The following is a 25,844-nucleotide window of genomic DNA, read 5'->3' on the forward strand; positions in this document are numbered from 1 at the left end:
ATCTGGACAAACTGGAGAAATGGTCTGAAGTAAAAAGGACGAAATCCAATAAGGACAAATGCAAAGTACTCCACTAAAGAAGGAGCACTGAGCTGTACACATAAAAAATGGGAAATAACTGCCGAGGAAGGAGTACTGTGGAAAGGGATCTGGGGGTCATAGTGGATCACAAGCTAAATATGAGTCTACAGTGTAACACTGTTGCAAAAAAAGCAAACATCATTCTGAGATGTATTAGCAGGAACGTTGTATGCAAGACATGAGAAGTAATTCTTCCATTCTGCTATGCACTGATTAGGCCTCAGCTGGAGTATTGTGCCCAGTTCTGGGTGCCACATTTCAGGAAAGATGTGGACAAATTGGAGAAAGTTCAGAGAAGAGCAACAAAAATTATTAAAAGTCTAGAAAACGTGACCTATGAGGGAAGATTGAAAAAATTGGGTTTGTTTAGTGTGGAAGAAGACTGAGGGGAGACATGATAACAGTTTAGTTCTCTTTAACCTCTGAGGATAGGAGAAGAAGCAATGGGCTTAAATTGAAGCAAGGGCAGTTTAGGCTGGACATCAGGAAAAACTTCCTAACTGTCAGGATGGTTAAGCGCTGGAATAAATTGCACAGGGAGGTTGTGGAATCTCCGTCATTGAAGATTTTTAAGAGCAGGTTAAACAAACACCTGTCAGGGATGATCTAGATCAGTGGTTCTCAAAGCCAGTCCGCCGCTTGTTCAGGGAAAGCCCCTGGTGGGCCGGACCGGTTTGTTTACCTGCTGCGTCCGCAGGTTCGGTCGATCGTGGCTCCCACTGACCGTGGTTCGCCGCTCCAGGCCAATGAGGGCTGCGGGAAGGGTGGCCAGCACGTCCCTTGGCCAGCGCCGCTTCCCGCAGCCCCCATTGGCATGGAGCGGTGAACCGCGGCCAGTGGGAGCCGTGATCGGCCGAACTTGCGGACGCGGCAGGTAAACAAACCGGTCCGGCGTGCCAATGGCTTTCCCTGAACAAGCGGCGGACCGGCTTGGAGAACCACTGACCTAGATAATACTTAGTCCTGCCTTGAGTACAGAGGACTGGACTAGAAGACCTCTCAAGGTCCCTTCCAGTGCTACACTTCTATTATTCTATTTGAGCAGTAGGATTTGTAAATTCCCAAGGCAGATAACTGGGTTAATATTAAAACTTAAGCCCATTTGATATCAGCATAATAATTTTTCTGCTTCCAAGTCAACTTACTATTATTTCTATTGCTATTAGCATGGCATGCAAGTAGCATTGATGTCAGCAGGGGATGGAGCAACTCCCCTGTTTTTTCCCCAGGTGGGTGAAATTGCCACAAATTTGAAGAAAAAAATTATGAAAACAGGGTTTCTATCTAAAGTAAGTAAGAAGTGAATCTTCATGGATCATAAGCTGAAAAAGTGAACAATCTTGAAAAAGCTTTACAGGTCACCTTTAATGATTTGTTTACTTCAACTCATTTTCTCTGAGAAGCACTCATGTTGTTTGCAATGACGTAAAATAATAGAAGCATGCTGTCACCTGACTTGTTCCTGTGGAACCTGAGGAAAGCAATGGTGGTACATACCAGATATGGCTCTCTAGCTTAAAGGACAGCTTCTTACAAATCAGAATGAAATGGTAATGAACCAACATCTCAGTTATGGATGGGGTTGTTCTATTTAAAACTCAGTACTGTAGCTGCAATCAAATATCATATGACTCAGATTAGTTAATCTCTTTGCAAATATGGAAAATGCTTCATCAGACTCAGTGCCAGCCAGGGCCAGTTTTGCTTAAAAGTAAATCTAAAGCCTGGTCTCAGTAAAGTACTAGAGCTGCAGACATTTCTATTTAAATTCATAAACAAAACAATACAGGATACCAAAATATCTTTATATTGTTTTCATCTCTAAGGAGGAGGTGAGCATATTAAAGACATAGGAACTGCCACACTGACACTGACCAAAGACCTATCTAGTCTAGTAGCCTGTCTTATGACAGTAGCCAATACCAGAAATTTGAGAGGAAGTTATAATACTCAATAACATGGGGGAGATTTTCTCCTGACTTTAGCTGGTAATCAGTTTATGCCCTGAAGTGGGAAATCTGAAGCATTTTCCTGATTGAGTGTAAGGTAATTAGGCAGTTGTACTCTTAGCGACAGATAACCCTCCAAATTCTGATAAGTGTGCCATTGTAGATCACTCTTGTCTTCTTGCATGCTGGCCCTTCTGCCATCTTGTCTATGAGATGCAGAGGGGAGCACAGGTAACCAATGACAAAAAAGGGAACCGAGCCTCTATCATCATGCCTACCTGAGAAATAACACTGCATTTCTCATTACTGCCACCCTTGTCCTTTCTTTCCCCTTCCTTCAACTCTTGGCTGTTCAGAACCTTCACTTATGGTGTCATATATTACATTTAAAGCCAAATTCTCTGCTAGTTTAAATAGGTGCAGGTCCCCTGAAGCCAACTAACTAATTTACGGCAACAGAGAATTTGGCCCATAGATTGTACACTGCTTAGGGAAGAGATTATAAGCCGCCTAGCCCATATCAGGATGGCAAAAAAAAAATAACAGCATTGCAGTATGCTGTTTCTACACAGTGTTTATTTTTATAACTTCTCTATATCAAAATAGGTTCCATCATAAGCAATATTGTAAACAGGTATATTGGAGGACTGAGTGTGCACTTACTGAGTTGTTTCTTTGTCGGAATATCTTCTCATTGCAAAAGCCACCATTGCCTTGAACAGGTATTCTTCACTTGCATCCCAGGCATACTGTAAAGAAAGACAGAAAATTAACAGTTCTAGCACTAGTACTGGCAGGGAGGGGGTTATAAGGAGCACTAACCCTGAAATAGTCCATCATTCAAAAAGAAATAAACCTCCCTGATAATGCTATGAAAATAACTTCTTGAATATTGTTTGTTGTGCACAAAAGATTTTTAAATGGCTTGTCAGAAAGTTATAACTTTTCAAAAATCTGAATGGACTGAATGCTTATGAAAGTTGCCAGACTGAGAGCACTAGAGATCTAATTTTACTCTTCATCAAAGACTAGGAATACCAACAGAAGCTTCCCCAAGCTCCACCAAGGTGCCTGGGCCCTATCCTGGTCAGATCACCTCTATGAACAAAAGTGAAGTCTACACGCCATGCCCATTCAGTCCTTGGCCTGAACAGGCAGAGAGAGTAATCTTCACCGTCATTCATAGAGGTAGTCTGAACAGTACAGGGCACAGGCACCTTCATTAAGTTTGGGGAAGACGTGCTAGTTGTGATGCTGGTTTCTAAGATATGGACATCTGTACATCATGAAAAGAACTCATTTCATGCAGGCAAGTGAACAGTAATCAGACAGTAGCAACTTTCAGAGAAAACAGAACAAGGCTAGATAGTGACATAGAAACGAAGGACCATTGTCTATACCTCTTTTACAATAAATACATTACTATCTGTATATACAGTTTCCCAAATATAAGTGTGTGTATATATATATATATATAAAAACTCAGCCCTTACATAAGCTCAGCCCTTACATAAGCTATATATACCAGTTATATTCTACCAAATTAATCTTTGGCACAGGTAGGTATAATTCTAAATTAAGTTGAATGGAGTTGCACCTGCTTATGTAAGGGCTGAGTTTAACACATTGTCTTGACACCTGACAGAAAACTGCACTTAACATAATTAATGTTCTAAGAGCTAAAAACTGAAAGCTTCTAAAAACATTCCTATCTCTGAGTCCATATTAAGCAATAATTGTAACAACGTTCATTGAAACTATAGAACAAAGAGGCTTAAAGTGCAGTTAAACTTCGCAAAATGACTTTGTAAAAAAAAAAATTGTGTGGGTCCATGTTTATTATTCCTAAATAACTTCATATTGTATTTGTTCAGTTTGCTAGTACAATGATTTTTTTCCTCTAACTGCCCACTTCTGCGTACCTATTCTAAGATCTGAAAGTCAAGCTGTGTTATTTTGGTTCACAAATTATCAACATTGGTTATAAAGATTCTGCAACTGGAATATAGGGCCAGATTCTCAGCTTGTGTAAAGCGGCATACCTCCACTGACTTCCCTGGAGCTATGCCCAACTTACACCAGCTGTGAATCTGAGCCGTCTTTATTAATTATTGATTGTGTGCCAAACAGAAAAGAATTCAGCTAACCCTTCCATGGGTGTATTGGCTGAATAGTGGTAAAGGGTATAAAAAGTAGTAAAAATTAACTTTGGGTAAGAAGATGTCATTTTATATAGTCAATTTGCTGATTATAACTGCACTTTGAAATGATTGCAGAATTAAAGTTAAAGCAAAGCAAATGTTAGGACAGATTAGGATATTCAGCTAAAGGAAAACATATTTTAACCACTGGGCATGTTATTTTACATTTCGATACAACCACAAAGTAACCACAAGTACATTCCTATACAGTGGCTGAAATCCTAGCCCCATAACATTCAATGGCATACCTCCCAATGTTTCCAGTGGTATTGGACAGGTCCTGCCACAGGAGGGGTGTCAGGTGCTGCCCTGAGGAGTGGAAGGCCGTGGCTGGAGGGAGTTGAGTGCTGCCCCCAGCAGGTCGGAGGCCTGGGGAGTTGCAGGACAAGCCCACCCTGCACTCACCCCGCAGCAGCGGCTCCTGTCCCACAGGTCTGGACCTGGCTCCCTTCACCATAATAGGGTAGTGGCCAGGCCAAATTTGAGTGGCACTGCGATGGGTGCCATGCTGCCCGTCACCAGGGAGGCAGGTCGAACCTGAACAGCAATGTGACCCCGTGTGCCAGGACCCAGGTCGCAATGCCCGGAGTGGGGAGCTGGGCCCAGCCAGCCCCTTGGGACAGGAGCCACTTTATCCATGACAGGAGGCTTTGGGGGTCAAAGTAGGACAATCCCAGGAAACCTAGGATTGTTGGGAGGTATGTAGTTGGAGGTTTGCTATTTACTTCAATGCAGCCAGGATTTCACCAAGGTTTTCTATATGCAGAAAGAGAAATATACTAGCATGACACAACACTTATATATATTTTCATTCACAACTACGTACAGGATAACAGTTCTTCATAGGAGTAATAGCAGACCAATGTGGTGAACGTAACATCCCTGAAAAGGCAGCTTTCAGAATCTGCTCTGGAAATACTGCTTTGCCTTCAGTGTATGATCGGTCAGTGGCTTCTATTATGATGATATAATAATGCTTCTCACTGGGTGTTTTAATGGTTGAGGCCAGAACACTGACAAACTTGCATGGACTGGTCATTGAAAGGGTGTTTTGGGTCCTATGGGCATTTCTGGAATTTTCTAAAAGGAATATAAGCAGTCACTGAGGGCCGGCAATACCAAGTTGAGAGTGGTGAACAATGAGGCAGGATCGGAACATGGTTAAGGGCATGTCTGCTAGTATTTTCAAAAGGCCTTACTGGGATTCCATACACTTACACAAGTCCTGCTGGTCTAGACATGCCTTGGGAATGACAATCTCAACACTCACCACACACATCCCTTGGAGTAGGCTGATTCAGCGCACTTGAGACTTTCGCACTGATTATAGCCTGGTTACAAAAAGCATCAAATACACTGCAGATTATTACTGCACACAGAGAGGGAGAAAAGAGAGAGGCACTCTGGCTGCTTCAGTAAGTACAAATGCCACCAAAATATAGGCTCCATCCATTTATTTTGGTTTAGTCCTCTGCTATCCTGATGAAGAAATGTTTTCACAATTTCAGGTTTTCAGGCAGCTTCAACAAGTCCAATGGGCTTTTATTTTTTGTATTTAATTCTAATCAACCACAAGGATTGCATCTATTGCCATTTCTATGACAGGTTGATTTAACCTTCTTCCAGCAGTTTGCTGGAAATTAACAATTTGTTGGAATGATAATATTGGAGGTCAGAAACTGCTTTCTACACCTAATTTGTAGCTTTCAGTATAAAATGAGCTTTTCAAAAATCCACATTATAATTGTCCCAGCAGAGCAGATACTTAGCTCTGCTGCACAGCTTGCAACTGTTTGTTTGTTTGTTTTTCTGAGGGGGCAATTTCAGTGCAAACATAAATAATAATACAGATCCAAACATAACAGTGAAAATGACCAATTTTGATTTTTAAACCCTGACAGCCACATGAGCAGGAAGAGGAAGGGTACCTCTGTGCAGGGATTTCACTCCTGCACATAAACAAGGATGTGAGCCACATGCATGATACCATCCTCACCTCCCTTGGGGCCTGGGATCCACACAGGAGAAGAGACAGGGGCTAGGTGGGTTATATAAACTATGGTATAAACTACTCATCACCAAATAAGGAGACCTTACATAGGCCATTTGAGATAAGGCTGAACTTGGACATGGAATCTGTAACAACTCAGAACTTAAGTAATGTTCAAATACAGATCCACATCTGAATGTTAGCATTTGGGCCCATTGCTAACATCTAGGACAGTGGTTCCCAACCAGGGTACAGCTACTCATCTAGATATTTGCCTAGTTTTATAACAACCTACATGAATAGCACTACTGAACTCAGTACAAACTAAAATTTCATACAATGAGTTGTTTATACTGCTCTATATACTATACACTGAAATGAAAGTACAATATTTATATTCCAATTGATTTTATAATTATATGGTAAAAATGAGAAAGTAAGCAATTTTTTCAGTAATACTGTGCCGTGCCCTTTTGTATTTTTATGTCTGATTTTGTAAGCATGTAGTTTTTAAGTGAGGTGAAACTTGGGGGTACACAAGACAAATCAGACTCCTGAAAAAGAAACAGTAGTCTGGAAAGGTTGAGAGCCGCTGGTCTAGGAAATAAGAATGGTGCTAACATACAGTGGCGATGCATGCCAACATAAGAACATAGAAAGACAGAATGGTAGTCTGAATAAAGGACTCTGTCCCAAGGCCTAAACTTTCTTCCTACAGAACTGATGAAGATGTGAGACAGCAACAACAAAAAGACTGAGACTTAAAAATAAAAGATATAGTATAAAAGAACACTGAATGTAGATGAGAACCACAAACCTATTTTTCATCATTTTAAGGACATCCGCATTCAAACAACACAGCACTATTCACAGTGCTAAAAGAAAAGATCTTCCTCTTATTTGTTCATGGAATTACTGATTGACTCATGACTCACTATAGTTCTTTTCCAGGACAGCTCCAAGAGGAAAAAATCCCTGTTATATTCATCATTATACCGATGTGCCCAGCTCTCAAGACATCCACATGAGGTGCCTTGAAAACCGATGACTATATAAGCTCTAGTGTATGCTAATATAGGTAATAGACGTAGCACAGCATATTACCAAATACATTTATTTTTAAATAGCTGAGTACAAATTTGGCTTGTTTACATACTATTTATGCACATATTGCACTGCTTTGTACAAGAGAGATTCTGAACACATCACTTGCAATTCAGAAATCAATAGCACACTATCCGTGAAAGAGAACTGCAATATTTAAAACTACAGGTTCTGTGCTGATCAGAGAGCTATTGCACATACCATCTTCTGTATTCTGTAAGTAGCAGAGTTATACAGGCAGATCTAGCATTCAGAAGGCAATGTGATGCTTCAGAAGTCTGACTCTGTGGGTTAAACTGACCCTAGACCTAAGAAGGCATAACAATCTTTGACTTTAACACGTATTGTATTTATTTACACCCTGGACAGTATGGTCCTGTTAATTTAACTCTATCACTCTAAATACCTATGTGACTGGCAGTCATCAAAAGGATTTGAGTAGTACCAGAGTTCTCAAATTATTTCATCATGTTAAAACCATTTTAATGGATTATCTTGCAGATCATCTCCCCTTCACTGTGTGATCACATTCCCTCCATTGGTGATGAAATAACATCTGTGTGTCAGTTACAACAACTGCTTACATGGAAAAGAAATATTAGTAAAGCATTTATTGTATTTTCAGCTCCCCTTTAGTGTGATTTAGTAGCTAGAAATACAGAGGATATACAGTACCATGTGATCAGAGGCTCTCTGGGATCACCAATGGTCTAGACCAATGGTTTTCAAACAGAGGTACGTGTACACCTGGGGGTACAGAGAGGTTTTCCAAGGGCGAACAGCAACTCATCTAGATATTTGCCGAGTTTTAAAACAGGCTACATAAAAAGCATTACTGAAGTCAGTACAAACTACAATTTCATACAATGAGTTGTTTATACTGCTCTATATACTATACTCTGAAATGTAAGTACAATATTTATATTCCAATGGATTTATTTTTAATTATATGGCAAAAATGAGAAAGTCCGCCATTGTTCAGTGACAGTGTGCTGTGACACTTTTATTTTTATTTCTGATTTTATAAGCAAGTAGTTTTTAAGTGAGGTGAAACTTGGGGGTATGCAAGATAAATCAGATCCCTGAAAGGGGTATAGTAGTCTGGAAAGGTTAAGAGCCACTGGTCCAGACAACAAAATTTAGGAAACTCAGTAATAACCTATAATGATCTGAACTAAAGAAGTAACAATATTATCATATGTATATTACAGTAACACCAACAGGCCAGCCAGGTCCGGGCTCCATTGTGTGAGGTGCTGTATAAACATAGTAAATGACGGTCCCTGCACCAAAGAATTAACAGTCTTAATCTTGAACATGATAAAGAATGGTGTCTGTCTTTGCTACCATTACAAAATAGGCAAAAATCATTGATTACATTATTCGCTATTATTTGTTAGCTCTACAGACCTATATGTCAAGGTTCCTCCCCCACTCTGAACTCTAGGGTACAGGTGTGGGGACCTGCATGAAAAACCTCCTAAGCTTATCTTTACCAGCTTAGGTCAAAACTTCCCCAAGGTACAAAATATTCCACCAGTTGTCCTTGGACTGGCCGCTACCACCACCAACCTAATACTGGTTACTGGGGAAGAGCTGTTTGGACGCGTCCTTCCCCCCAAAATACTTCCCAAAACCTTGCACCCCACTTCCTGGACAAGGTTTGGTAAAAAGCCTCACCAATTTGCCTAGGTGACTACAGACCCAGACCCTTGGATCTGAGAACAATGAAAAAGCATTCAGTTTTTTACAAGAAGACTTTTAATAAAAAATAGAAGTAAATAGAAATAAAGAAATCCCCCCTGTAAAATCAGGATGGTAGATATCTTACAGGGTAATTAGATTCAAAAACATAGAGAACCCCTCTAGGCAAAACCTTAAGTTACAAAAAAGATACACAGACAGAAATAGTTATTCTATTCAGCACAATTCTTTTCTCAGCCATTTAAAGAAATCATAATCTAACACATACCTAGTTAGATTACTTACTAAAAGTTCTAAGGCTCCATTCCTGGTCTATCCCTGGCAGAAACCAGCATATAGACAGACACAGACCCTTTGTTTCTCTCCCTCCTCCCAGCTTTTGAAAGTATCTTGTCTCCTCATTGGTCATTTTGGTCAGGTGCCAGCGAGGTTACCTTTAGCTTCTTAACCCTTTACAGGTGAGAGGAGCTTTCCCCTGGCCAGGAGGGATTTCAAAGGGGTTTACCCTTCCCTTTATATTTATGACACGCCCCCCAAATCTCAGCTAGGGTGAAACACTGGCTGGGATTTCTTCCTGGAGCTCTAGGAAAAACAGAGTTAATAAGACACATGCATCTCTAAATATACTACCAAGTACATAAAGACTAACAATATTTTCCACATCTCAAGGACGATTTTAACCAGTTGATTCTGGGAAACTTTCACGGGAGAGTGCATCAGCCACTTTGTTAGAAGCTCCTGAGATGTGTTGGATGTCAAAATCAAAATCTTGGAGAGCTAAACTCCACCGAAGAAGTTTTTTGTTAGTTTCCTTGACGGTGTGAAGCCACTTCAGTGCAGCATGGTCGGTTTGCAGGTGGAAACGCCGTCCCCAAACATATGGGCGTAGCTTTTCCAGAGCATAGACAATGGCGTAACATTCTTTTTCAGTGACTGACCAGTTGCTTTCCCTCTCAGACAGTTTTTTGCTGAGAAACACTACAGGGTGGAATTCTTGATCAGGTCCTTTCTGCATTAAAACTGCTCCCACACCACGCTCGGACGCATCTGTGGTTACTAGGAACGGTTTATCAAAGTCTGGGGCCCTTAGTACAGGGTCAGACATGAGTGTCGCTTTAAGCTTGTTAAAGGCCTTCTGACACTTTTTGGTCCACGGAACAGCATTTGGCTGTTTCTTTTTGGTTAGGTCTGTCAGTGGGGCAGCGATTTGGCTGTAGTGTGGTACAAATCGTCTGTAATAACCGGCCAAGCCTAAGAAGGATTGAACCTGTGTCTTTGACTTTGGGACAGGCCACTTTTGGATAGCATCCACTTTGGCCTGTAGGGGGCTGATAGTTCCTTGACCCACCTGGTGTCCAAGGTAAGTCACTCTGTTTAGGCCTATTTGACACTTCTTAGCCTTAACAGTTAGTCCTGCCTCCCTTATGCGCTCAAGGACTTTTTGTAGATGTTCCAGGTGGTCTGCCCAGGAATCCGAAAATATGGCCACGTCATCAAGGTAGGCGACTGCATATTCTCCTAATCCCGCTAGGAGACCATCTACAAGTCTTTGGAAAGTGGCGGGTGCATTTCGCAGCCCGAAAGGGAGTACATTAAATTCATACAGCCCGAGATGCGTGATGAAGGCTGACCTTTCCTTGGCAGATTCATCTAGCGGTACCTGCCAGTACCCCTTGGTTAAGTCCAAGGTAGAGATGAACTGGGCCCCTCCCAGTTTCTCTAATAGTTCATCTGTGCGTGGCATTGGATAGTTGTCTGGGCGAGTTACAGCATTTAGCTTATGGTAGTCCACGCAAAAACGTATTTCCCCATCTGGTTTGGGAACTAGAACCACTGGAGATGCCCATGCACTTTCAGAGGGGCAGATTACACCCACCTGTAACATATCCTGGATCTCCCGTTCTATAGCAGTTTTAGCTTGAGGAGACACCCGGTAAGGTTGAACCCTAATTGGGTGAGCATTACCTGTGTCAATGGAGTGGTATGCCCGTTCAGTCAGTCCTGGGGTAGCTGAGAACGTTGGCGCGTAGCTAGTGCACAGCTCCTGGATCTGCTGTCGCCGCATACGCCCAAGGGTCATGGAGAGGTTCACCTCTTCCACACCACCAGCACATTTCCCTTCATAGTAGATACCTTTGGGCCACTCAGCGTCGTCTCCTCCCTGGGCTGTAAACTGACAAACCTTTAATTCTCTGGAATAAAAGGGCTTTAGAGAATTAATATGGTACACCTTAGGCTTCCGGTTGGAGGTGGGGAATGCTATGAGATAATTAACAGCTCCCAGGCGCTCCTGGACCATGAATGGCCCTTCCCACGATGCTTCCATTTTATGGGCCTGGAGCGCCTTTAAGACCATGACCTGGTCTCCTACTTTGAAGGACCGCTCTCTGGCATGTTTATCATACCAGGCTTTTTGCTCTTTTTGAGCATCCTGTAAGTTTTCTCTAGCAAGAGCTAAAGAGGTTCGGAGGGTGTTTTGTAGGTTGGTTACAAAGTCCAGAATGTTAGTTCCTGGAGACGGTGTAAATCCCTCCCATTGCTGCTTTACCAACTGCAATGGCCCCTTAACCTCACGGCCATATACAAGTTCAAATGGGGAAAACCCTAAACTGGGATGTGGTACAGCTCTGTAGGCAAAGAGCAACTGCTGCAACACTAGGTCCCAATCATTGGAGTGCTCATTTACGAATTTACGTATCATGGCCCCCAAAGTTCCATTAAACTTCTCCACCATGCCATTTGTTTGATGGTGGTAAGGAGTGGCAACCAAGTGATTTACCCCATGAGCTTCCCAAAGGTTTTTCATAGTTCCTGCCAGGAAATTAGTCCCTGCATCTGTGAGGATGTCGGAGGGCCAACCTACCCTGGCAAAAATGTCTGCTAGTGCCTGGCACACACTTTTAGCCCTGGTGTTGCTTAGAGCTACTGCTTCCGGCCATCGGGTGGCAAAATCCATGAAAGTCAGTATGTACTGCTTTCCTCTGGGTGTCTTTTTCGGAAAAGGACCCAGAATATCCACAGCTACTCGCTGAAATGGAACTTCAATGATGGGGAGTGGCTGGAGAGGGGCTTTGGCCTGGTCTTGGGGTTTTCCCACTCTTTGGCACACCTCACAAGACTGGACATAGGTAGAAACATCCTTGCCCATTCCCTCCCAGTGGAATGACCCCCCCAAATGGTCTTTGGTCCTGTTCACCCCAGCATGGCCACTAGGGTGATCATGGGCTAAGCTCAAGAGCTTGGCCCGGTATTTAGTTGGAACTACCAACTGTCTCTGAGGATGCCAGTCTTCCTGGTGTCCACCAGAAAGAGTTTCCTTGTATAAAAGTCCTCTTTCTACAACAAACCTGGATCGATTAGAAGAGCTGAGAGGCGGTGGGTTGCTCCGTGCCGCCGTCCAAGCTCTCTGGAGGCTTTCATCTGCTTCCTGTTCGGTCTGGAACTGTTCCCTTGATGCTGGAGACATCAGTTCCTCATTGGATTGGGGACATAGGCTTGTTCCCTCTGGAAGCGATATAGGGGATGGAGCTGTTTCTGTTGACTGTGAACCGCTCTCCGCTGGTGCACTGTGTTGGGATTCAGGCTCCGGCTGAGCCTCTTGTGTAGGGTTATCGGCTGCTGCCAGTTCAGGTTCAGTGGGGCCCTCTGGTGTTGAGGTTGCAAGTACTGGATTCAGTGCTGGCACGGGGTCTGGTTTTGGTTGTTTGGCTGGTTCCGGTTCTGGGACTGGTTCCGTCTGGGTCTCTGGGACTGGATCCACTACTGCTGTTGCAGACATTGGCCTGGGGTCCGGGTCCATCACCTCTGACTGGGTCCTGATAGAAGTTTCCGGAACAGAGCTAGGCCTCACAGCTTGTTTAGCCTGGCTGCGGGTGACTGTTCCCACCCTCTTGGCCTGTTTCACATGATTGGCCAAGTCTTCCCCCAACAGCATGGGGATGGGATAATCATCATAGACTGCAAAAGTCCACATTCCTGACCAGCCCTTGTACTGGATAGGCAACTTGGCTGTAGGCAAATTGAAAGAGTTGGACTTGAAGGGTTGAATCGTCACTTGGATCTCTGGGTCGATTAAATTGGGGTCCACTAAGGAAGCATGGATAGCTGACACTTGTGCTCTGGTGTCCCTCCACACGGTGACCTTCTTCCCGCCCACACTCACAGTTTCCCTCCGCTCCAAGGGTATCTGGGAGGTATCTGGGCCTGTGGACCTCTGGTGTGATTCCGGTGCAATGAACTGTAATCTGTTGGGGTTCTTGGGACAGTTGGCCTTTACATGCCCCAGCTCGTTACATTTAAAACATCGTCCAGCTGACGGGTCACTGGGGCGAGGTGGGTTGCTGGAGAACGGGGTGGTGGGATGATAAGGGGTCTGGAGGGTTCTTTGGGAGGTAGGTGGGGCTTTGGGCGGCCCCCGGTAATAGGGTGTGGTCTGGGGTGGTCCCTTCTGGTCTCCGCTCCAACTGCGACCAGTTTTCTTCTTCTCTGCCACCTCCACCCATCTGGCTCCAATCTCTCCTGCCTCGATTACAGTTTTGGGCTTCCCGTCTAGGATGTATCTTTCTATTTCCTCAGGAACACCCTCTAAGAATTGTTCCATTTGCATTAGGAAGGGCAAATTTACTGGAGATTCAACACTTGCTCCTGATATCCAGGCATCCCAATGTTTCACAATGTGGTAGGCATGTCGGGTAAATGACATGTCTGGTTTCCACCTTAGGGCTCTGAACCTCCAACGAGACTGCTCGGGTGTTATCCCCATTCTGACTCTCGCCTTGGATTTAAACAGTTCATACTTGTTCATGTGTTCTTTAGGCATTTCAGCTGCCACCTCAGCTAAGGGTCCACTGAGCTGCGGCCTCAGCTCTACCATGTATTGGTCAGTAGAGATGTTGTACCCAAGGCAGGCCCTTTCGAAGTGTTCTAAGAAGGCCTCAGTATCATCACCTGCCTTGTAGGTGGGGAACTTCCTGGGATGGGAAGTGGTACCTGGAGAAGGATTGCTAGGGTTTGTTGGTATATTCTGCTGGGCCTTTATCCTCTCCACCTCCTCCACATGCTTCCTCTCTTTTTCCTTCTCCTCCTCCACATGCTTCCTTGCCTCCATTTCCCTCTTGTGGGCAGCCTCCTGTACCTCCTTCTCCAGCCGCATGAGTTCTATCTGTCTTTCATGTTCCCTTTGTTTTTCCTCAGCCTGAAATTTGGGTAATTCCAGCTGTAGTCGAGCTGAGGATTTGGTCATTCTAACCTCTCTGTTTTTAACTAACTTTACACCCGAGGTTTAGAAATAAACAAACAAAACGTGGCTGTAAAATTTTGCTGTGCTGGAATAGAATACCTATTCTCTGATAGTGACTGTCAGCCTACAGAAAAAGACAATTCCCTTGTCTCTGCTCTGGGCCCAAATTAAAGCAAAAAACCTCCAACTACTTGGAAACCTGCTTACCCAGCCCAAAGAAAAAGCAAATGGGTAGAACACACACCCCCTATTTACTTTTAGGAAGAAAAGAAAAAAAAAAACCTCTGGGTTGGAAGACTGTGAATTTCCCTGCAGGAGTTAAGTACCCTGCCTCCAGGCAAAGAAACCTGCAATTCACAAGATAATCCCCTTTTGTCTCTGCTTGGCCACAAAGCAGAGAAAACCAAGCTGCTTTCAGTTTCAAAGCTGCTTTCTGGACTTCCTTTCCACAGGAAAAAAAAATTCCTTTTTAAAATCTGTATTTCTAGTTCAAAAAATCTCAACTGGATCTCAAAATGATTTCAGGTTAATCCCACCACTATGCCACCATGTCAAGGTTCCTCCCCCACTCTGAACTCTAGGGTACAGATGTGGGGACCTGCATGAAAAACCTCCTAAGCTTATCTTTACCAGCTTAGGTCAAAACTTCCCCAAGGTACAAAATATTCCACCCGTTGTCCTTGGACTGGCCGCTACCACCACCAAACTAATACTGGTTACTGGGGAAGAGCTGTTTGGACGCGTCCTTCCCCCCAAAATACTTCCCAAAACCTTGCACCCCACTTCCTGGACAAGGTTTGGTAAAAAGCCTCACCAATTTGCCTAGGTGACTACAGACCCAGACCCTTGGATCTTAAGAACAATGAACAATCCTCCCAACACTTGCACCCCCCCTTTCCTGGGAAATGTTGGATAAAAAGCCTCACCAATTTGCATAGGTGACCACAGACCCAAACCCTTGGATCTGAGAACAATGAAAAAGCATTCAGTTTTTTACAAGAAGACTTTTAATAAAAAATAGAAGTAAATAGAAATAAAGAAATCCCCCCTGTAAAATCAGGATGGTAGATATCTTACAGGGTAATTAGATTCAAAAACATAGAGAACCCCTCTAGGCAAAACCTTAAGTTACAAAAAAGATACACAGACAGAAATAGTTATTCTATTCAGCACAATTCTTTTCTCAGCCATTTAAAGAAATCATAATCTAACACATACCTAGCTAGATTACTTACTAAAAGTTCTAAGGCTCCATTCCTGGTCTATCCCTGGCAGAAACCAGCATATAGACAGACACAGACCCTTTGTTTCTCTCCCTCCTCCCAGCTTTTGAAAGTATCTTGTCTCCTCATTGGTCATTTTGGTCAGGTGCCAGCGAGGTTACCTTTAGCTTCTTAACCCTTTACAGGTGAGAGGAGCTTTCCCCTGGCCAGGAGGGATTTCAAAGGGGTTTACCCTTCCCTTTATATTTATGACAATGGTGTCTGTCTTTGCTACCATTACAAAATAGGCAAAAATCATTGATTACATTATTCGCTATTATTTGTTAGCTCTACAGACCTATATGCTAAACCCCTGGATATATACACCTTTATGGGTGATCCTACCATCCAAGATTTAAAATGCCAGTACTGCTTATAGTCTTGTATCACTGTATATTGCACATTCATTTGGAAATGAATAAAAGAGATTTAAGTAGCAGAGCATCTAATCAATGATGCAATCGGAAACTAAGTATTTTCCATCTGAAATTTATGTGATTGTACTATCTCTCCTCCATGTTAAAACTGGAAAGATAGCATTGTGCCCCAAATTATTAAGACTGAATTAATTTTAGAGTATATTTATAAATATTTGAATGTAATTTATCTGCAGATGGCATTAGAAGTACTGTAAAAAGGTAACCATTCGTTGTGCATCTAGAGAAGAAATTATTGACCATCTGTTGATACTTCTGTGTGTCAACAAACTATTCTAAAAAGGTTGTTGATGTAAAAACTATCCTAAATCAGATTGTTGCAGGTCTTAGCTTTATTCAAACCTCTCATACTGTGAGAAATAAGCTACAATTTATTCTGCGTAAAACAACTAGAGGAGTACTTTATTATAACAAAACCCAAAATAAGGGGTACCTTTTTGGGCTACTGCTTCAGGTCTTAGGTGCTTTATGATGCAGAATTTAGTAAAACAGTAAAGAGTGATGTAACTGAAAAAATATTTATTTGACTACAGTCAGAGAGATGATGTTATTCTTAAGGGAGAAAACACTGTGAACTGTCATTTTCATTCTTTGCTCAGAATGGAAACAGTTGTAATCAAGGTGAGTGTCAGGTACAATTTCATCATATTTTCTGTTGCAGGATTATGTTATTTTAAATATATTTTTAAAACAATCCAATTTAATCTGTTTTTATTAAAGTTTCTTAGCCAAGGAAAGCTGATTTAAATATTGATTTTCAAAGACAAATACTTTAACATATATCCTGAGAATCTATTCCCTATTTGTTCTGGCTGTTGCACTTTCTATCACAATCAAGTCCCTGCTCACGTAGATTTAAATTATTTCACATTTCAGTTTTATTTGGGAATAGTTTCCTGTGCCATAAAAAGAGCTTGCATATCTGAAACAAATACCTCTTACAACATGTTACTGTGGCAGTTTATATCCCAGGCTTCTAGCATAACTGGGTTCTTGTCTTCCAATAAAGAAAAGTTCAAGACATTTCATATCTAATTCAATGTTGAACCCTGTAACATACAGGAGATATACTGTAAGTATTTGAAACTGGGGATGAATTGATGGGTTCTGTTCACTGATCTGAAGTCTGAAATAAAATAAAAACTAAAGAAGATGTAAGTCTTTTCCTGCTTATCTGCCAAAACTTGCTTGCCTTTACATTTAGCATTCTCAAGCAGAGCAGCTTTAGCCAAACTAGGAGAGACAGAATTTGTATTTACATAGCACTTTTCATACTGAAGGTACAATATCTCAAAGTGCTTTCTGAAATAATGTACATGGAACATTCTCTTTATGAAGAAGTATGCTTTATACTTACTGTTAAAGGACGTTTGTTTTAGACAAATGCTATCCTAACCTCAAGAATTATGACTTGATGGGTAGTTTATTACAGTGAGGACATCAGTGCAAATTGTCCGCTCAGAGATTTTACCGTTTAAATTAGCTCTACTTAGTCAGTTATTCAGTCAGAAAGAATACATGAAGATACTCTACTTACTGCATTATCTCCCAAAGCTGTTTTGATACTAATCCGTACTTTGAAAGCATTCTGTGCATCTGAGACAAAGAAAAAGAAAGCAATAAACAGAAAAATAATCTTGGAAAATTGGTTTTTAAATTATTTACTTTTCCAACTGTATTACAGATAAGAGCATAAAAGCTTCTAAATGTATCTTATTACATGATTAGGAGACCTCAACGTTATTAGTGTGAACAAGCCTGGACACCGTGGATTCTCAATGTGATTTTAACCATGATCTCTTCGCAAAATAGAATAAGGTTGGCTTTAGCAACCTATTCACAAACTCACAAAAGAGGCGAAGGCTCAGAGTATACACCCTCAAACTCTATACAGAAGTGTTACAGTCTAATAAGTCTAAGTGGCCAGCTTTGAAAGTGTTCACCAAGTTGAGACATTTAACTGATAAAGGATGAGGCTCAATTGCAAAACTTACCTGGCCTGCAGAAGTCAGAATGAGCAATGGTAACCAAGGAGAAAGCAAGCAGCAAAACCCCTAACATCCTTTCAGACTGGAAAACTTGTGGCAAAAAGAAAAAAGTCACCACAGTAAAGCAGTCTTAAACTTTCTGTGACCCAGGATTAAAGCATCAGCAGAAAAAATGAGCAACTAAGTAAAAGGTTTAATAATTAACCCCATTATTTTAGCTAAAACTGTCATTGGAAAGAACCATTTTCTATTTACTTTTTTCTCTTTAGCAAAGAGAGAGAGAAGACACATTTAATTTTCTTCCTCCAAGCTATTTCCTAAAACAATCAAAAAACTTCATATGCTAGCCATAGCTATACTTTCTGGTCTTTTTGGTCATGATCTCCAACACATACCAAAAATGTCTGAGATCATAAGGTACTTAATTCAAGGTCAATCTGCAGGTCTAGTAGCTGTGTGATGTGCTATCACTCACAGGATGTGAAGTTGCATTGTGCTGCCATTGTGCAACGTTGACAAGTTCTGAGAGAAAATGCAACCAAGTTTAGCTAGAAGGTTCGATTTGCCTGACAAATGGCCTTAACATAAACAGAAGAACGGCCACACTGGGTCAGACCAGTGATCCATCTAGCCCAGTATCCTGTCTTCTGACAGTGGTCACTGCCAGGTGCTTCAGAAGGAATGGACAGAACAGGCAATCATCTAGTGATCAACTCCCAGCTTCTGGCAGTCAGAGGCTAGGGACACCCAGAGCATGGGGCTGCATCCCTATCTTGGCTAATAGCCATTGAAGGACCTATCCTCCATGAACTTTTCTAGTTCTTTTTTGAACCCCATTATATTTTTGATCTTCACAACATCCTCTGGCAATGAGTTCACCAGGTTGACTCTGTGTTGTGTGAAGAAGTACATCCTTTTGTTTGTTTTAAACCTGCTGCCAATTAATTTCATTGGGAGACCCCTGGTTCTTGTGTTATGTAAAGGGGTGAATAACATTTCCTTATTCACTTTCTCCACACCATTCACAATTTTACAGACCTCTATCATATTCCATCTTAGTCATCTCCTTTCCAAGCTGAAAAGTCCCAGCATTTTGAATCTCTCCTCACATGGAAGCTGTTTCAGACCCTCAATAATTTTTGTTGTCCTTCTCAGTATCTTTTCCAATTCTATTATATCTTTTTTGAGATGAGGCAACCAGAACTGCATGCAGTTTTCAAGACGTGGGCGTACCATGGATTAATATAGTGACACATTTTCTGTCTTATTATCTGTTCTTTTCCAAAGGGTTCCTCATATCCTGTTAGCTTTTTTGACTGCTACTGCATGTTGAGCAGATGTTTTCAGAGAACTATCCACAATGACTCCAAGATCTCCTTCTTGAGTTGGAACAGCTCGTTTAGCTCTGGATTATGTTTTCCAGTGTGCATTACTTTGTATTTATCAACACTGAATTTCATCTGCCATTTTGTTGCCTAGTCACTCAGTTTTGTGAGATCCCTTTGTAATTCTTTGCGGTCTGCTTTGGACTTAACTATCTTGAGTAATTTTGTATCATCTGCTAATTTTGCCACCTCACTGTTTACCCCTTTTTCCTGATCATTTATGAATGTCTTGAACACTGGTCCCGGTACAGATCCCTGGGAGACACCACTATTTACCTCTCACCATTCTGAAAACTGACCATTTATTCCTACCCTTTGTTTCCTGTCCTTTAACCAATTACTGATCAATGAAAGGACCTTCCCTCTCATCCCATGACTGCTTACTTTGCTTAAGAGCCTTTGATGAGGGACCTTGTCAAAGGCGGTCTGAAAGTCCAAGTATACTATATCTCCTGGATCATCCTTGTCCACATGTTTGTTGACCCCCCCTCAAAGAATTCTAATAGATTGGTGAGGCATGATTTCCCTTTACAAAAGCCATGTTCACTCTTCCCCAACCAATCATGTTCATCTACGTGTCTGATAATTCTGTTCTTTACTATAGTTTCAACCAATTTGCCTGGTACTGAAGTTAGGCTTACCAGCCTGTAATTTCCAGGACTGCCTCTGGCACCTTTTTTAAGAATTGGTGTCATTTTAGCTATCCGCCTGTCATATGATACAGAAGCTTATTTAAATGATAGGTTACATACCACACTTAATAGTTCTGCAATTTCATACTTGAGTTCATTCAGAATTTTTGGGTGAGTACTGTTTGGTTCTGCTGACTTATTACTGTTTAATTTATCAATTTGTTGAAATTTATCAATTTGTTGAATACAAATATTTAGCATATCTGGTACGTACATATCTTGCAATCCTGGCTACAACAGTGCCATGCGAACGCCTGTTCTCACTTTCAGGTGACATTGTTATTAAGAAGCGGGCAGCAGTATAACTAGGAACTGTCTCATCTATGAATTTAATCTTGTTTTCGGAAATAGCTACCTGCTACAAAAAAACTGGTCTCCCAGTTTCTGAAGAGACTAAAGCATATTGATTCATGGACACCAGTTTACTATTTCCAGACAGGTAATTCTGTTGTCTGCTCAGATGCATATTTGTGCATATGAAAACAAAGGAACTGGTGTATTCATTTTTAATGATGGTTTAGACTAACAGGATTTATGCATGTGCATCAAAAGGAGAGCACACAAAAATTTTCAGTGTCACAGTTCAGGGCAACTGCACGTGTATTTCTTGCTCTGTGGTCTACCAAAGGCATCCGCTCTAGGTTCCTGGCTCCTCAGCCAACACCACTCTTGGGCAGAGACCAACATCTCTCTCCCTCTGTGACATTACCCAGTGTACAATCTGGACTGATGAACAATTGTGTCCCTTCAATTCTCCAAACTGGGGTGCCTTTTACACTGCTTTGCTGTAAGAGCTACCACTCCTGGTCTATTCACACACAGCCTCCAACATGTAAGTTACCCCCAGTTACATTGTATGACTGCTATAACCAGCCACACATTAATTATGCTGCAAAGTAACACCAGCAAATTTGCAGTCCCGCACTTTCCCCAGAAACGTGCATCTTGTACTGCCCAGTACCCTCCTGGACAATACAAGCTCATATAAAGTTGTTGTTTTATTAATAGAAAATGATATGCACAAATCCTGTTATCCCAAATGGAGTTTCCCCACTTCTTCAATCCAAACACACTGATTTAGATGAATCTATAAAACAATTTTATTAACTACAGAAAGATAGATTTTAAGTGACTACAAGTAATGAGATATAAAAGTCAGAACGGGCTACAAGAAAATAAAAGTAAAGCAAAACTAACACCTAACTTATTAAGCTAAGTGAATTCAAAGCAGATGTCTCTTTCATCGCATGTTACAGCGGTCTTACTGGCTGTATCGCCTTCAGTCAGGATCCCTCCCCCAGTCTGATGCGGTTTCCTTTGTTCTTCAACTGTTAAGTGCCGTGGTTAGAAACAAAGGGAGGAATCATATGGGGTGTCTCTTCTTACACTTCTTTCTCTTCTTCAGGAATCATTTCCAGCTGATGTTCAGGAGACAGAAAATCTATGTGGACAGGAACCCCCATCTGTTTCTTTATCAAGATGTAGATTTTCACCCACATCCTCTTTCCTGCCAAAGAATAGCCACTTAACCAGGTGATGGTCCGTTTGATTTTCTTGACACCTGGCTGAGGCATTGGCTAGCCTTTTGTCTCTGAGGAACTTGTTTATAGCTCCTCCCCTCAGACTTGGATCATGTCTTAGTAATACCATATGGAGAAGTCTTATAGCTTTACATTCAATGTTGCCCAACATATTTTACCAGGGCAATAATGATCAGCAAATTACGAGTTTTCAAATGATACCTCATAAAGGTATACTTTGCACAAAATTTATCATCGTCCTGTAAAAGGGGTGAACACAGGGGTACAGACTGTGTCACCTTTCCCCCAGGCTGCACAGTTCCTTGCTCACATTGATATCTTCAGCAAATCAGACTGCCTAAATAGGCCAGCGTCTGTGTTTTCCTTTCTTTCCCAAGGCATGACAGCTGTAACTGCCACCCATTATAAGTTACTACACAGCACTTTCTAAGCAAGCACATTTCTTTAACACTGTTTCCTATCACAGAGATGCACAGCATCATTTTCATGAAGTGGTGGCAGCTCCCAGGATCCTGATTTTTTTGTTTTGCCCTATCTGTCTGTTTATACATTTGCAAGTCTCCAGTGACTCTGACATCAGGCATTCTTGTTTTCAGTTTTCCGTTGAATAAAATGGCAGCAGGTGACAGCCCATTTTTATTGGTGCCCATTCTGTAATTAGACAGTGTTAAATATGGGTCAGAGTCTGACTCCACATCCCTTTTCAGTAGGTGCTTTATTATTTTGACACCATTTTCCATCAACCAGTTGGACTGGGAATAATGGAACCAGCAGTTAAACCTCCAAGCCTGTACTACACTTCAAACTGCTTAAACTCACATCCATGAATCTGTGGCCCACTGTCATACATTATGTCAAATATACCGTGGCTAGCAAAAACAGATTTGATATGTACAATCACAAATGCAAAATATTCAGTTGCAATATTTTATAAGAAAGCTATCTCAGGGAAGAGTGAATAAACAGTCCAGAACAAGTACTTTTTTTTTTTTTTTAATATTGGCTGGAAAAAATGGACTACTTTTTTCCAAGGGGTCCATTTTTCCTGTACCACCAACATGAATTCTTATTTGACTTGCCATGTATTTTTGACATATGAAATAAACTATAACTGCTTCCTCAGTGTCACTGCTCATTTGAGGCCAGTATAAAATGTCTTTGACATTCTCTTAGATTTTTTCAATCATGAAATGACCTTCATATACCCTTTTTAACATATTTTTCTGCAACATCTTAGGAATCACCATCCTGGTGCCTTTAAATAAAATCCCATCTAATACTGACAACTTCCCCTTAAACTGATAAATAGGGGCTCGGAATAAGCTGCCCTGGCCACCCTATTAAAACAATGACTTTCTGCACGGTCTAATCCTGAGCAGTAGCTGTGGCAATCACAGTCTACAATTCATCTGAGTCCAGACAGGGGTGTTGTTTTTTTAAAATAAGGTTGACATGTACTAACTCTAGCTCTGGACTTTGCTTCACTGCATTTTTCTCAAATGCTCTAGAGTGTGTATCTGCAACTACCTAATCTCTTTGAGGTTTGTATTCAATTTGAAAATCATACATTTGAATCTGCAAAATTAATCTCTGTATTCTCAGGAGAATGTTTGCAAGTCCTCTTTGGCAACGGCAATAAGTGGGTAATGGTCAATTTCAGCTAATGTAGGCCTCCCATAAATAAAGACATGAAACATTTTACATCCATTACCTAAGGCCAACGTTACCTCCTCTATTTGAACATATGGACACTTAGTTTTTATTAGTGCCTGTGACACATAAGCCACTGGTCTCCAGTTTTGACTATACAGTACAACCTCAGTTACGAACACTTTGGGAATGGAGGTTGTATGTAACTCTGAAAAAAACATTATGGCTTTACAGTTTACAATTGAACATTGTACAGTTTTGAAACTTAATACAGCTTTGAAACTTTAGTATGCAGAAGAAAAATGCTGCTTTCCCTTTATTTTTTCGTTTAACACAGTACTGTATTTCCTTTTTTTCTTTTGGTCTCTGCTGCCTGACAGTTTACTTCTGGTTCCAAATGAGGCATGTGGTTGACTGGTCAGTTTGTAACTCTAGTGTTCATAACTCTGAGGTTCTACAGTACTACTGTAAGAGGACTGCACCTACGCTCCTTGAAGGTATCTGTGGACAACTTACTTTTGTGCTTACCCTCACTGTACCTCACAGCTGAGGCTTCTTTAATTCACTTCTTCAGTTTCTCAAAATCCTTAGTAAGATTTGCATCCCGTGTTCATTAGACATCTTTGCAAAGGAGTATTTTCAGGTTGCTGGTACAGGCAACTAGATTAGGTACAAATTTCCCTATATAGTTCACAATTCCAATAAATTGTTGTACCTCTTCCTGGGCTACTGGGGCAGGCATGATGGTGATGGCCTCAGCCTTACTGTGATCTATCTGTTCACTTCGCTGTGCTCTCTTCTCTCCCAGATATGTTATTTCCATTACATGGCATATATATTTTGGTTATCTTTATTCCAGCAGCTCTGGTTCCTTCCAAGGTTACTTGGAGCCTCTGGTCATGCTCATCTACTATTTTTGCCCCCTCAAATCAAAACAATTATCGATGTAAATCTTAGCACCTTCTATATCACAAAAAATTTGCTGCATTTTCCAGTTAAACACCTTGGGTGTCAAACACAAGCCAAATGGCAGTCGGTGGAAACAGTGTCTCCTAAAAGGGATGCTGAATGTGAATAAATGTGTCCTGTTTTTGCAAGGGCACCTGCCAGAATCCTGCTGATGCATCAAACTGAAAAACATCTGGCATCAGCCATCTCCCCAAAAATGTCTTCTGTTCCATGTAATGGAAAATGTTCCCTTTTACATATTTAAATCTTTTGGGTCTATACCAAAGTGAAGGGTTCAGTCTTTTTTTCAGAATGACAAACAAGTGTACCTGCTCTGTTGATTTTCTATTTATATTATGATTCTTAGAGTAATGAGCCTATCCGGCACATCTTTTAGTTTCTACATGAGGTTGAATGTGGGATGCATAGGCTCTTTCAGCTCTATTCTGTACTCTGGTGAGAGCTTCTCTATCCCATGTAAGACATCCTCCAACTCTTCAGTTGCTTTGGCGTCCAATGAACGCACCCTCTTGATGAGACCAAGGGCTTGACACACTTTTAACCCAACAATGGGTGCTGTTTTCCTTGGTACTGTTACAAATTATATCTTTTCCAATTTGTTATTTACCCATACATTTAGTTCACATATACCTCTAGTGGTAATATACTCACCACCGTAAGCCAGGAGTGTCACCCATTTACCCTCCACTATCTGTGGCTTTTCTTTTAGTGCTTTTATCACTGTTTCTGGCAACACATTGTCTTGTGCACCAGCGGCCAACTTAAAAGTAATAAATGTCCCCTATGCTTTCAGATTGACAGTTCAGTTGTCTTCTACTGCAACAACGTCCACTGCTCCTAAAAAGAAGCTAGTGGTGTGGTGATCGTCCTCTTTGTGCATACTGTGCTGGTGCTTGAAAACTCTTGCAAAGTGAAGTAATCAATTTCACGCCTTGCGCCTTTTCCCATATGCTGGGCATTGTCTTGATTGTGCAGCCTCATGTACTGTTTCTGCTGGACTCTGAGCTCCACATGCTTTTTTGCCTCAGGTTTATTTTCTTTTGTATTTTGGATTCTCTATCATGTCTACAGCATCAGAGCACTGTCCATGCTCCATAAGCTTCATTCTGGACTGAGGGATTTCTGCTCCTTGGCAAATTCTAATTGCTTTGTTGAGGGTTAATTCTGGTCTTTCAGTAGTCTCTCTGAGATGTTTGTTCCAGATTCCAATCACAATCTGGTCTCTTAAATAAGGACTCAGTCCCCTGTGGTGGGATAGGTTCTCAACCTGGTCAGGAAGGGATTAAAGAGCTCTCTGGGAACAATCAGCCCCAACCTGTTGCACCAGGATAGGGGAGGCTCCTTAAAAGGGAGGATCCCAGCCCAGTGCAGGTGGCACTTAGAGGCAGGGGCATGTGCAGGAATTTAAATTTGACTGCTTTTGGAGGGGCACGTTAAACACCCACATATTATATACACATTAAATCCTATCAACACATACACATCATATGCATAGAATATACATGCATAGAAATACACAGCAGTACACTCACCATTTCAATGAAAATCCATGGGCTGTGGAGCCATCTAAATAAATGTATCCACAAGTACTTGGCTGCGGCAGGGTCAGACAGCTCCTCTGGCCCCAGAGCCGCAGCAGGGAGAGAGAGAGT

At 41.6% G+C, this 25,844-nt stretch overlaps 1 protein-coding gene across 2 annotated transcripts in view; it reads right to left on the bottom strand.

Annotated features, from left to right (window-relative positions):
* ACE2 (angiotensin converting enzyme 2) overlaps nucleotides 1-18,075 on the bottom strand; it is an 83,891-nt gene extending 65,816 nt beyond the window's left edge. For both annotated transcript variants that reach the window (XM_084620838.1, XM_084620837.1), the window contains exons 1-3: nucleotides 17,962-18,075; nucleotides 17,505-17,563; nucleotides 2,694-2,779 (exon numbers count right to left, since the gene is read on the bottom strand). In XM_084620838.1, the coding sequence (XP_084476964.1) occupies nucleotides 2,694-2,779; nucleotides 17,505-17,563; nucleotides 17,962-18,028 (212 nt within the window). In that variant the 5' untranslated portion in view covers nucleotides 18,029-18,075. The remainder of the gene's footprint in view (nucleotides 1-2,693; nucleotides 2,780-17,504; nucleotides 17,564-17,961) is intronic.
* Nucleotides 18,076-25,844: the final 7,769 nt, after the last annotated feature.

Source organism: Lepidochelys olivacea (assembly GCF_965140295.1).
Source record: "Lepidochelys olivacea isolate rLepOli2 genome assembly, chromosome: 1".
In the NCBI taxonomy this organism is placed as follows: Eukaryota; Metazoa; Chordata; order Testudines; family Cheloniidae; genus Lepidochelys; species Lepidochelys olivacea.